At 29.6% G+C, this 14847-nt stretch overlaps 1 protein-coding gene across 1 annotated transcript; it reads left to right on the forward strand.

Annotated features, from left to right (window-relative positions):
* Positions 1–2430: 2430 nt before the first annotated feature.
* LOC114415106 (indole-3-pyruvate monooxygenase YUCCA6-like) lies at positions 2431–6767 on the forward strand. The gene is made up of 4 exons (XM_028379643.1): positions 2431–3659; positions 4648–4896; positions 5514–5636; positions 5811–6767. Exons 1-4 carry the CDS (start codon positions 2934–2936, stop codon positions 6033–6035), a joined length of 1323 nt encoding a protein of 440 aa, XP_028235444.1. The 5' UTR covers positions 2431–2933; the 3' UTR covers positions 6036–6767.
* Positions 6768–14847: the final 8080 nt, after the last annotated feature.

Raw genomic sequence — 14847 nt, forward strand, 5'->3', positions numbered from 1 at the left:
ATATCTACAATCAGTGGATCAACAGAAATCGAGTTTGAATTCAAAATCTAACAAAGGGATAAATTAAGTCACTCTCATTCAAAATTATAATTTAATAGATAGGGATACATGTAAGCTCGGACAAAGCAATTATTATCTGTTGAAATTGTAAGAGTTTCAAATTCTTTGTAACAAAAAGTGCTGGATACCTCTCTTCTTTTTAAATTTATTTGAATAGTAAGTTTTAAATAATTATTTCATTTAACATTTTTTTTATAGAATGTAATTAAATAAATTTGATAATAAAATATGTGACATGGTTCTGATAATTGTTTATGTCTAATATTAAAAAAACACTTATATGCCTGGAATTTCAGTTAGCATTTTTTTTCATACTATCAGTTGTTCATGTTTTAATCATCAATCGTAAAATGTATTTTATTATTTCCATATTTAAAAGGAGCCCAATACACTTTGTTTATGTTTTAAAATACAATATTATTTTAGTATGCACATTGCACAAAATAAATATTTTTTATATCATTAAAATTCACAATAAATAAGTATTTTTGAATATATATATATATATATATATATATATATATATATATTATAATTAAAATTCAAAATAAATAAATATTATTAAATGTAGACATTTATTTTAGATTCATAATAAATAATTTTAATTGTGATATAAAGTAAATTTAAATATTGATGATTTTTAAATTTCAGAGACTAAAAAAATATATACCCTAAATTTTGGGTTTAAAATAATAATTAAACCTTAAAAAATTAATGATTATTAACATACTTTTACTTTTCAAAGTATATAATTTCACTTTAAATGAAGCAAATTCAAAAGTATCCACTAATTTTTAGTCAACTTAAATTGTTTGACAAGACATTTTAATTAGTTTATAATTTTTTTATTAACTGAAAAACCCATTTAATAGGTTGTTCAGTAAGCAATTTTTTTTAATAATTTCTAACTTTTTTTTGAAATATTAACTTTTAATTTTTAGTTTTTTATATTTTCTTATACTTTTATGATTGATATATTTATTCATATTTCTTGTTATATTTTAAAAATAAATTATGGTTTAATTATTTTTCTATCATTTTATATTTTTCAGATATTTTAATAATTAATTTTAATGAACATTAATAACTTAATAAGTTAATTTTTCAGTTTTCAACTAATTTTTGAGTTAGTTTTGTGAAACATATATAACCCTGCTTTATTTAACATGAGTAATATTAATACAATAATTGATGAGTAATGCTATCAAGTAGTTGTTAATTTATTCATTGAGATTACTTTTTTTTTAAAGAGTAGTGAAATAAAATTAACTATCAGAATTTATCATAAATGATAAAATGAAAACACATAATTTAAGATTTTAAAAAAGTTATGTGATTTTCTTAAAATTATCACATGACTTAAATATTAATAATATATGTATGTTACATATTCTAGATTTTCCACTCTACTCTCATATAAGATCTGTAGATCTGTTTTCTACAGTTTTTTTTTTCATAAAAGAATAATTTCTGTTTAAAAAAATTCTTGCATTTGTTCCAACCTCCCAAATTAATCAGCAGATCGAAGATAAAAAAAATTCTTATAAAAATCAGGAACTATTTTAAATAGTTTCTCATAAGATCACCCAATTGTTAAATAGTTATATACAATCTTTGACTGTATTTGAAAATGGAAAATAAAAATATACTGACGTGGTTACAATTCGGATAGAATTCAGAAACCACCCAGCCAAGCTGAGTCACTATTGCCCAACGAGAACTATCGCCAACTGCTATTTTCTAGTTATTGTCTGTTAAAACTAACTCTTTTTAACTGAAACTGGTATCACATTGGATCTGTTAACCAGTTGCAAAAGCTTGAAAAGGAATAATCATTTTCTGCAATCTACTCTTAATGAATCTTCCCTAATATTGACGAATACAGTGACGTCGTTTCCATGTGGGGTTAAATATGTAAAATGCCCAACTTTAATTAATTAGCCTACAAAACTTTGTGATTTAATTTCTATGTGCATTCATTTAGTTTATTTAATTTAAATCAATAACAACATATATACTACTTTTTTTATTGAATAAAAAAACAGATAATTTACAATAGAGAAATTTAATCACACAACCCACCATGTATCATAAATTTATTTATTTTATAATGTAAATATTAAGTTCTTTATAATAATTCATGTATGATGTTGAATTAGTTATGTTAAAAAGCTCAACAGTAAACCAACAAATATATACTACTTAATTAAATAAATATGTATTATAAAATGTCCCCACCATGGTTGCTTCTGTTTTTACCACTTGGATTTGGTCCATATAAAATTCCTTGTATGATGCAATAGGAATATATATATATATATATATATATATATATATATATATATACAAAGAGATATCCCCCATCATTCTCAGTCTCTCTCTGTGATGAATGCTGATTTAGCCCCGTACTTGGTGCTCATCCTCCCGCTTAACCCTCCTTCATATTGAACCATACCATACTCACACACTAGATACATACATAGAGAGAGAGAGAAAAGAAGAAATTATCATTCTTGTTTAGTGGATAAGACCCTCTTAATCCACTCCAATTTTAACGGAAATATTTTTCACACAGGCCAAATCCTCCTTCGGATAAGGCACCAAAAAATTACCCCTCAGCTCACCCTAATCCTTCTACAAATCAAGACTAGAGAGAGCCAGAGAAAGAGAGAGAGAGAGAGAAACAGCTTTCTCTCCAACGTGGTTTCTTCTTACTTACCCGTTTCTCTGTCTCAAGCTGAACCTGTTCCTTTTTTCAGTTCTCCAGATATCTCTGGTGGGCCGATTGTTTGAGACTCATTAATCCTCCGATATATCCAGAGACCTGAATTGTTTGTTTTTCAATTTCCTTTTCTTTTTTCATTGCATTCTTCATGGAATATTTCTTGAGAGAAATAGAAGGAAAGCAAGCACATGACCCGTTGTTCATGAACAATTACAACAAGTCGTCGTCATCGTCATCGTCGTTTTCGTCATCATCTTCTTCCACCGTGTGGGTTCATGGGCCTGTGATAGTAGGAGCCGGGCCTTCAGGGCTGGCAGCAGCAGCATGTCTGAGGGACAAAAGTGTCCCAAGCGTGATACTAGAGCGATCCAATTGCATAGCATCTCCATGGCAGCTCAAAACCTATGATCGCTTACGCCTTCACCTTCCAAAGCAATTCTGCGAGCTTCCCTTCATGGGGTTCCCTTCTCACTTCCCAAATTACCCTTCAAAGCAACAGTTTGTACAGTACTTGGAGAATTACGCGGAGAGTTTTGGGATTAGGCCGAGGTTCAATGAGACGGTGCAGCATGCGGAGTTTGACGGCAAACTCGGCTTGTGGCGGGTGAAGAGCGTGGACAAGGTGGGGAAGACGACGGAGTACATGTGCCGGTGGCTGATCGTGGCCACCGGAGAGAATGCGGAGGCGGTGGTGCCGGATATCGAAGGGGTGGAGGAGTTTGGCGCTCCTATAAAACACACAAGCTTGTATAAGAGTGGGGAAGAGTTCAGAGGGAAGAGGGTTTTGGTGGTGGGGTGTGGGAATTCGGGGATGGAAGTGTGCTTAGATCTTTGCAACCATAATGCTACTCCTTCTCTTGTGGTTAGAGACACAGTAAGAACTCTAACTCTCACTCATCTTTTCGCCTTTGAATTATGGTTATGAAAAAATAGAAAACAAGAAAGAAAAACCTGTGCTTGTTTTTTTTTTTTTTTTTCTCTTCTTCTTTCCAAAAGTTCATGTCCCTCCTTATTTGGAATTTCTGATTTAATATGAAAAAGGTTCGTTTGCAACAAGACGCCCACTTTTTTTATTTCCACCTTTTTTTAATCGTGTTGTGTTGTTGTGACTTTTGTCATGTTTCGAAATATACACCGTTTGCTCTGCAAATTAAACCAACGATATGTTTTTCTTTTAAATTTTTTCTCTTCTCATGCAAAAATTTTAAAAAAACTTTCGTAAAATATAGTTTTCAAGGTTCGTACTTAAAATTTTGCATTACTCATCACTATCTCACTATCAGAAAAACGAAATTGCAAACATTTTTTTCTTCGTTCTGAAAACAAAAAGGAATCAGTCCAATTAAGATTCATGTAATTAGATATCCACAAATTTGGCTTTTCTAGTCTAACACACAAACTTCACACAAATTATCAAACCCTCGCTTCATTCTAGTATCGATCGGCTTCAAGTTCCAATAGATTGTTAAAAAATGATTCAGAAGCTTTTTAATTTTATATTCTTTTTATTCACATTTTTTTTAATATTCTTTTGAGGTAAAAACACGAGTCTTAAAACTTGATCTTGCACTTTCTTGGATTTTTAATTAAGCATGCGCAACATAGGTGTGTGTGTGATCAGTGATATTTTCATTATTTTGAACCCAAAACTTCTTTTTCTCTTGATTCGATTTTTCTGAGTGTTCTCCCAAAAAAATCAGGAGGTAAAAGTTCTCGTGCATCAACTCCCACCTTTTAATTATTTTTAATTCTTTGTGGTACTGAAGTTGTTTTGTTATAACTTTTTACAGTTTACAATTTACAATCCAGTAATTAATATTGTTGGTGTTAAATATTTTTGTTCGTGGTTTGGTTTGGTTAAGGTACACGTCCTACCACGAGAGATGCTGGGAAAATCAACTTTCGGGTTGTCCATGTGGTTGCTCAAGTGGTTACCCATGCGACTTGTCGATCGATTCTTGCTAATGGTGTCATGGCTTCTGCTTGGTGACACTTCTCATTTGGGATTGGATAGGCCTCGTTTGGGTCCCTTAGAACTCAAAAACCTTTCAGGAAAAACCCCTGTGCTAGATGTGGGTACCCTTGCCAAGATTAAAGGTGGAGACATTAAGGTACTAATTCCCCCTTGCCTTTTTATCAAATCAATTTCATCTTTCTTTTTTAATCTCAACAAAGATATTATTTTTCATTTGATCAACAAATCTTAATTTATTAGTTTTGTTAGAAATTTCAGTCAAGAATTTGAACCCATGACCTTTCTTTCTTTTTTCTTCCTCCATTTTTTAACCACTAAACAAATCTTATATTTTTTATCTTATTTTTCACTTACAACATGCTTTTTCATTCTAAATGGTGCTACCTAATTTTTTCTTTTGCTTTTTCATCAAGTGCCACATTAAAACTAATTTTCAATTCCCCCTCCTTTTTATATTTAATGAAATGACCCCCTTATTGTGTTCCCTTCTCTCTTTTTTTTCCCCTTAGATTTTGATTTTCCATCATTGTGCGTTTTCAATCAAATTGTGGGCGGAAAGCACAAGATTTAGAGTATTTTTGGTTTGTTTAATAATAAAAAATATCCGAAAGCTAGTCGACAAAAGACGTTCAGTAATCACTAATCATTGTTTTGATCACGTTTGGTGGGGTTAATTATTTCCCTTAGATTGGTTTGTTTGAAATCAACGCACAAATGAAAATCTGAGTGTGTCAAACTCAAATTTTGATGTAGGTACGTCCAGCCATTAAGCGACTTAAACGTCACACTGTGGAATTCGTGGATGGAAGGACAGAGAATTATGATGCAATCATATTGGCAACTGGTTACAAAAGCAATGTGCCCTATTGGCTTAAGGTGTGACACAAGACACTTACCCGTTCCTTCTCTTAAATTTAAATTCATATACTATTAAATACAACAAGTTAGTAAACTTTAGCAAAATTATTTTTTGAATGACTTTGAATTCTGAAATTGGTACTATAAAGCAAAAAAATATTAATACACTTAAGTGGTTGGAAAATTGTGTAGGAAGAAGATATGTTCTCTAAGAAAGATGGGTACCCTAGGAGGCCATTTCCAAATGGGAGGAAAGGTAGAAATGGGCTCTATGCGGTTGGTTTTACCAAAAAGGGTCTACTAGGTGCGTCCATGGATGCAAAGAGAATAGCCGAAGACATTGAACAGTGTTGGGAAACTGGGGCAAATCATAGAACTACTCTTGCTCCTTCACACTTGCCGCAACCAAATTCATAATTTAATAGTATTAATTTGGTTTTGGCTAAGTGTAAACACACTACGAGAAAGGGTTCATCAAAAGAAAGATATTGGAAGGAAGGGAGAAAAAAAATCATAATTGATGTTTGGGTTTGGCCAAGGGGCAAAAGAGAAGAGAGATTTATTCAAGTTGGTACATAAATGGAAATGGAGACTTTTGGTGGTATTACGCTATCATACGTGTTCAATGCTAGTACCAAAATGATGCTCCTCCAATATCCATGCATGGGGTGAAGTGGGCAAAAGCGAAAGAAACATGAGGAAGAATTTACTTTGATGCCCTTCAGCTTAATTTTGATGGAATCTTCGGTCATGGGGTTGGGAAGATATTGAATTGAAGTTGAAGGAAAGAAAGATGGTGGATTTTTGCTGGGGCGGGGGGACCTAGCTTAGGTCCTTGGTTTTATGTACTTCTTGTACGTTGCATTTTTTATTTTATTTTTTGGCCTAAGTAGGTTGACTTACAAGAGAGAGAGTGTGAAAGAGAAACAGAATTAAGAGGACATGTTCAGTTTAACCTATATTTCCTTCTTCTTTTTCCCTTTTTCCTAGAAATAGAGTATAACATTTTTTATGTTTTTTTGGTTGCATGTTTGGCTCTATGAATGCTTAAGTCGTTTGGCTTGGGGTTATCTTTCTTTATTTTGTAATCAAACTTCGGAGAAAAAACCAAAAGTTAATTAAATGAGAAGGGGGAAAAACTTATAGCTTGGGATGAAGTGTTAGATTGTGTACCATTTTCATTACCACTTCCATGCAATTTCATTGTCGAAATGATTTCATTACAAGTAGGAATGAGGACCACTCCCTCTATTCAGCAGAGAAGCTTGAGAATGTGCGTTTGAAAACAGCCAGAAGCAATTAATTTCAGGGAATTGCAGTATATTTGTAATCACATTTATTACCTACTCACCAACTTCATTAAATTGGCACCACCATGAGAGTTCAAGCAACGGGAAATGGCTGGGACAAGCCTTATGTAGTGGCTTTGCATCATCAGTCGCAACCACCCTTTTACAATTACCACTCATAAATATGAAATATGTAATTGAAATTTTAATTTAGTAACATTATTTTACTTTTTGCCTTGCTTTGTCAGAAAGAGAGCAGTGTACAGAGTCACACAACCCACCTACTATGTGTAACTTCTGATGGGAATCTAATGTGTGGAAGTTGATTAAGATATCAAAGTGATAGAGCGGAACAATCTTAAAAATATTTTTTCACCAAGTCTCTTAATTAAAGTATAAGATTTGATCTCATAAAATCACAATTTATCATTAGTGGGACTCAAACACAGGTTGGCAAAAGAATTCATCCCCTCATGCTTTAATTAAAATTAATTTTAAAATGATATCATTTATATTTAAATATTTTATCATCAAATCAAGTTAAAAATAAAATTTGATATAAATTTTTTGAATTTGACATAAAATTATTTTAATTCTAGAATTAATTTTAAATTATTTTTCAATATAAAATTAAACATATAAAAACATATTTAATATTAATTTTAAACCGAAAATCAATTCTCAAACCTTAAATCAAATATTTATTTAGGGTATCTCCTGCTCGAATACAATGCAAAAGTTCCAACGATTTTTCAAATACATTTTATTTTAAAACAGATCATTTCAGTAAGACAATTAGTTGGATGTAAAAAAAAAAAAATCAAATACGTACTAGTTACATCAAAAGAAGTGATCAAACTCTCTAGCTAGTCACATTGATTTGATATGATCTGAATCATTGTAATGATAATAAGAAAAAGGGGGAACTATTTATCCAGAAAAAGAAAAAGTGTAACAGGGTATGGGGGGTCAACGTCACACCCTAGTGTCAAACTGTCAATTCTGGGAGGTTAGAATAGCAATGATGATGTGCTTATTCCTTTCCAGGAATGGCTTATAGTGCCCAAATTTATGGTTCTAAGCAGCTACCGTTAATTACACTGATGATGTTTGATTTTACTCCAACTTTAGAACAACACTTGTGATTTCAACGTGACCCGCTCGTCAGAAAAAGGAGAAGTCATATCATCCTTGCTTTCCTTTTTTTTCCCTCCAGTAATGTTACTGTTAATTAAGCATTGTGGGGGAGGTACATCACTTACATAATTGATAGGTGGTTGCTAATGGTGAAAACTGAAAAGGAATAAAAAGAAAGAAAGAAAATCAGTGAAAAAAAAGATTATTTAAAATATTTATGATGTATAATTGTTTAAATAACTTGTTTATTTAAAATTTATGGGTCCTATTACATAAATTTAAAATTTTACATAAAAATTTACTTTGATGTTAAAGTTATTAGATGAGTGTTTAACTTAAATCATATTAAACTTTTTAATTAAAAAATGATTCTTGTAATTGGTGAAACACCCGCATTGAAAATACTTTTTTATATTTTAAGACTAATCATGACTCAGGTTAACTTCAATAACTTAACTTGATTTTATCTATAAATATCAAATTGTTTGTGTGTGTGTGAGAGAGAAAAAGAATGATATATTAACAATGTAAAATTGTTTACACATCCATTTAATTATAATTTATCATGATAATATTGTTGATTTTTATGATATTTATTTTAAAAATCATATAAATAGTAATTTGTGATTGGATGAAAATATAAAATTGTTTTATAAATAACCATCAAAATTTCTCTCTCTCTATATATATATAATTATTTTAATTTTTAATTTTTATTTACTATTCTCTAAACCCAATTTATGTGACAAGATATCTATTATCATTAAATTGTTACATCTTTTTTAGTTTTTTTCTTCTTCTATTTTTCCATTTTATGTTTTTTAGATATATAGCTCAATGACACTATCAAATCCATTTCGACTGCGATTGGGTTGGATTGACATGATCAAAATTAACAAACGATCAAACTCAAATATTTTCAATTGGTTAGAGTTCAAAACTCCTAAATTTGATTAGACGCATATTTATCTACAATTTTTGTTTTGATTACCGATATATAATTTTTTAAAGATCTTTACCTCATAAATTATTACCAAATTAAGTTGCCACTTATGTTATTTAATATATTACCTATTTTTCAACAATAGTTCTTGGAATTGGAATATTTGGACGGAATCTATCAAGTTCTTGTGAGCTAAACTCATGGTGTACTTGCAAGGACTCAAACACAAATGAAGAATTAAAGTTAGAGAGAAAATATCTCAAATCCTATCCATTAGATAGGTCTATTTATATCATTCTTTATTTGGTTATGTTGACTTTCTTACTTAAGGTGACTTGGGAAATGCATATTCTTTGGGCAAATGATACCAGAATTGCTACCTCTAATGCATTTTTTGCTATGATTTAGTGTTTCACATCCCTGTAGTTGTTTGTCCACCATGGGAAGATTCTCAATAGCGTATTTTAAGATGCGATTGATGGTTTTTGGTCATCGGGCTATGCATTAGCTTAATTCACCATATTGTCTCCAAACCAAAGAGTTAACGTACACCTATATAAATTAATTTTCATATTAGAGTTATATATTAGCTTAATAATCACCAATGGTTTTTCTCTATGATTTAAAAAAAAATAAAAGATAGTTTTTACATTCACCAGGTCACCGTTGAGGTGAAATAGGTAAGAAGAGAAAGATTCAGCATAAAAAAAAAGGTGAGAAGAGAAAAAGAAAAGAAAGAAAGGATTTTAGTTCTCTTAAAGTGAACAAATGTATAAATTTAAGAAAGTAAATAACGGGAATTACATTTTGATAGAAAATATATGCATGAAATCACAAATAAATTAAAGGTATTTTGATTATTTTTTATTTTTTAATTTACTATTTTCAATCAATAAAAATACAAATACCTCTGTTCATACTTTATTTGTGTGAAATCTTGAAGTAATTTGCAATTATGAAATAAAAATATATTTATTATTAATTAATTTGGATTAAAGTATTTCCTAATCTTAACTAAATTTAAATCATAAGGAGGTATGTATCAGACTAGTAAAATGGCTATTATAAATTCATTTTTTTAAAAAATAATATATAAGTTCTTACCTATTTTTTTATATTTTATTTGATCCTAAACTCCAGGTGATTAGCCACCAAATAAAAATCCAGTTGATTTTATAGGTGAAACTTGACGAGTCTAATTCACTCATAACAATCCAATCCAAGATAGAATAATTAAAACTTAAACTTTAAGGCTATTAATATTTTTTATTAATTTTTTTATGTAAAAAAAGATTAATATGTTAACTAAAAAAATCTTACAAATCACTTTTTCATTAAAATATAAATTATTTTATCAATTTTTACTTTAGGCCTCATTTTATGTTGGCTTGACCCTGAATTCAGTTTTGCTATCAAATTATCTTGTCAAAGTTAATTAAAGAATCCCAAACAAACTGGAAAAGAAAAAGCAAAAATTAAGGAGAATTTCATACATGGAAGCTCTTCAACATGGATAAAACATTTCACGTGGGAACATTTAATCATGACTAGGTAAAACAGGGTTCATGTTCCAGTAATAACAGGCAAAAAAAATTAACCTTTTATCCGGTCTAGGTTCCTAAAATTCTGTTTTATCTTTAAAATATAACTCACATAAGATATATTTCTTATAATAGGTTTATGAAGTTAAGACCGACGTTTATAGTTCAGACAAGGAAATTATAAAAATAAATCATTATGTTAAAAGTATAATCTTTTAAAATTTTAAAAAATTATGAAAATAAATTAATTTTATCTTTTTATTGCATAATATATTCATAATTATAGATAATAAGTTTATTATTATATTTTTTATATTTTATTATTTATTTTGTACTATTATACTAACTCAACTAATCTTAGCTACGAACTTTCAATTGGTTCTTCAAGGGGTTCAACAATGACATCCTAATGCGCCATTGATTGCTAAGATTCAAAGTTTCAAATCTCTTGTGCATGAAGCGTTTGGTGACTCTTATCAATCCTCCTGTGGGCTGTGGATGTTCAAGCTAGTCTTGCAGTTGATGCTTTAGACACTTTATTTCTCCGTTGTAATTAATCGTTTTTCTTTCACCAACATAAAAAAATAAAAACTATAAGTTTCAGTTACCAATTATCATTTTAACTACTTTTTGTTTAACATAGCCATAAATTCTCATAATAGATAAAAAAATATGAAAATAAAAACTTTGACTTTTTTACACAAGAGTATGTAATGAAGTTATTTTTCCAAAAACAACACTTACGGTATATATTAAGAAGAGTTCAGTCAAAATTTAAAACCAAACATCAAATTCTTTGATTTTCAAGAAACATGTATAAATATGACTAACTAAATAAATTTTAATATTCCTCTACCAAAGTCATGATTCTTAATATTCATAATTTTCGGAAATAATTTTTTCCATATATGAAAAAAGTTTATCTTCTACCGAATCCTTCCTAAGTTAAATTTCATACGAACAATAAAAGTACAGTATGTATATATATCATTGTTATATTTGTTAACCAAAAAGGGAAAAGTGTATCGTTTCTGACCTTGAACAGAACCTAGTTGCACACATGAAATTTAATCATGAGTCATTTCATGCTGCTAAAATTTAATCATGAGTCATTTCATGCATTGTTGCATGCTTGCAATACACTGTGAAGTGAGCAATGCGTATAAATATGATGTGTACTAATCATGTAGAAGAATGTCCGAGAATTTGACAATGCATATACTTCTGTCATCTATTATATGACATTACATGGGTGCTAAGTTAGGATTTTTATTTTTTGAAAAAATTGCATCGGTATTGTGTCTGACAGATGCAAACGTACGTCGAAGAGCTTCGTCTTATGCAGCATATTTATATTTAATCAAAACAAACAGAACGTGAGATTCACCCAAAAAAAGAAATAAAAAAACAGAAAAAAAGAGAGATTACCAAATACCAGTTGACATGTTGCCTACAAAATCATTGAGCCATCTACATTGGGCCCATCTTTGAATGTTATCACCTGTCCTTTCCCATTCCTCACTCCCTTATTATTTCCTACTTACACTCCCCCTTATCATTTCTTACACGACATCGATCTATCTTCCAATTCGAATCTTCATTTGACCATTAATAATAATATCATATAAATAACGAACAAAAAAAAAAGATATTTTATAAATGAGAGCATATGTTATTGGGAGAAAGTTGAATATTTAATTACCAATCCATTAGAAACAAGAACATAAAAAACACCCAAAACAGAGATGTTGTTGCGAGCTTTTTACCTCATACTGAAAACCTCTAATCACCAATCAAAACATTGAAAATAAAGAATCACATGTTTTGAACCTTCTGGTGAAATTTAAGCACGATCCATCTATGAATGCTTCTTTGGTTGTGATTTATTTTATGGTTATTGTCACGTAAGTATGCGAGTTGGTTTCTCACTTATCTCTTCTTTAATTTCTAATGGTGGTTGATTTAACTCAGAAAATTGTTTCTCTCTTAATTCTAATTATCTCTTCTTTAATTTCTAATGGTGGTTGATTTTTTTTTAGTTAATTTTAAACTTTCACGGTTTTTTATTTAAGGATCAAATGTTTTGTTTAAAAAAATAGTGCAAATATGTGTGAAATATTGGTTTGTCAAAATAATATTACTAAAATAGACATATTTTTTTATTACTTAGCAAGAATAAATTTTTTAGGAAATTATAATTTGGATTTTTTTTAGTTAATTTTAAACTTTCACGGTTTTTTATTTAAGGATCAAATGTTTTGTTTAAAAAAATAGTGCAAATAGTTTCATAATTAAGATAAACAACACTAGTAAGAGAAATGACAAATCAAAAATTTCATTAAAGAATTAAAGATATATAAAAATGAAAAAAAAAAACAATAGCAATTAATTTAAACACTATTTCAAGTCATGCGGGAGAAATTATACCTTCATTTATCAAACATGTATGTAACAAACAAACTTAATTAATTATAAAGTAGTCGAACTTTTTTTTTTTTTTAAGAAATAAGGTAGTCAAACTTGTGCTTTAATATCTCTGCAATAATTAAATAGCAGAAACCAAATCAACAATTAATTGGCATAGAGGAGTTGCAGAATTTATACGTACCTTACCCATTTGTCCTAGTCCTTGTCTTCGATATCCATGCTACTACAAGAAGAGCATTCACCTCAATCGTTTGGACTTTCAACTAATATTACTTAACATGTGCGCATATTAAAATACAGAAGATCCTGTAATAAATGAGAAATATTTTTTTTTCATTATAATTAAAATTATATAAGGGTCCTGTGGATGTGGATGCTTATGTGTTGGAAATCTACTTCAGGTTTCAATCAAAGTGCAAAATGGGAGATTAGGCCCTATCAGCCATCTTGAAGCAATTGCTTTTTTGAACAAAAATTGCAACTCAAAGTTCTGCACTTAGGAAAAGCCACTCAACTAAGGTGGTCCTGCTATGGTGTATAGTATTGCATCCACAAGCTTGATAGGGTAATTCAAAATGAACGTACACATGGTGCACATGGAAGCTAATCAGATTAATCCTTCAGGACCATTGTAGTTTGAAGGGTTAAAAGGACTCGATTGTCTGTGGTCCAAAACTCCAAATTATTGATTATCCTAACAGTTTTGGTGAATCCGTCTTGTAGCGGATTTCTCTCTATGGGCCATTACATTCTTTTCTCATTTCTTTATTCTAATAAGGTAGGTAGGAACTAATTTTCTCTGATTTTTATATCCCTGGCTTCCATATTAAAACCAATTTCTCTCTCTCATGGAGACACATTCTATAGCAAGATTCATGATTAAACTTAATTTAAATTACAATTTTCAATTACAAAATAATATAAAATGAATTTTATGGGATTAATTATGTTCAGTTTTCGGTATATTTTGATTAGAGGAGAGGAGGAATTTTTTAACTTTACCTTAATTGATTTAAAATTTTAGAAGGGAAGTAAATAAATGAATTAAAATCTCAATAACATAATTTATAATTTTGAAATTGTGCAAACTAAATTATTTTTAAAAATGAGTTTATCTCTCATATCTTTCGTTATTATTTATAAGAATATAACAATACGTTATCCTATTTAATTTTCCTTCCCTACACAACGATATATCCCTTCTCTATCTTCCCTTTCTTTTGGTTCTCTTAAATTAACTTGAATAAAGGAATTTCTCTTTATTTGCCTTCATCTCTCCTTTCCTTCTTTGAACTAAATAGACTGTAAAACAAACATCTTTAAAATTTAATTGGTGATTTGGTGGTTCACACACGTTAATGTATGTATAGACTAGAGAGATGGCATAGAGAAAGAATGGTGATCGGAAACAGTCAGCGTCAAAGTCAGACGGTAAGCAATATAATTATTAGTCAACAAAAAGGTCATCTATCAATAGTCCAAATCTGTCGTTAGGGTTGGATCAAATGATTGGCTTTCCTTGGAATGTTTGTCATGGAAAATCACCTCTTACACAAGTTCAATTCCCAAGATAATCTTATACTGCATTATTTCAAAAATTGACTTTTGAAAAATTAAAATTTCCTACTTGGCCAAAATTAATTAATTAAGTACCTCATTTTTTTGTTACAAACTTACAATAGAAGTAGCTTTTCACTTGTATTAATTTGTTTGGTCAAATTCAATTTCGTGGAGGAAAAAAATGATTTTAGAAGAAGAAGAATTTTAATATTTTTACTCAAAAATAAAATAATTTTAATGTTTTTTATATATAATTAACTCTTGATGTATAATATACAAATTGTATATTATGAGTGTAGTATAATTTGAACTCATTAGAGATGCCAAAAGGG

The sequence above is a fragment of the Glycine soja genome, chromosome 6, assembly GCF_004193775.1.
Source record: "Glycine soja cultivar W05 chromosome 6, ASM419377v2, whole genome shotgun sequence".
NCBI lineage: Eukaryota > Viridiplantae > Streptophyta > Magnoliopsida > Fabales > Fabaceae > Glycine > Glycine soja.

Coding starts and splice junctions, on each gene's coding strand:
- LOC114415106 (XM_028379643.1), top strand. CDS start 2,934: ATGGAATATTTCTTGAGAGAAATAGAAGGAAAGCAAGCACATGACCCG. Junction 4,897..5,513: donor TTAAAGGTGGAGACATTAAG/GTACTAATTCCC, acceptor ATTTTGATGTAG/GTACGTCCAGCCATTAAGCG. Junction 5,637..5,810: donor ATGTGCCCTATTGGCTTAAG/GTGTGACACAAG, acceptor AAAATTGTGTAG/GAAGAAGATATGTTCTCTAA.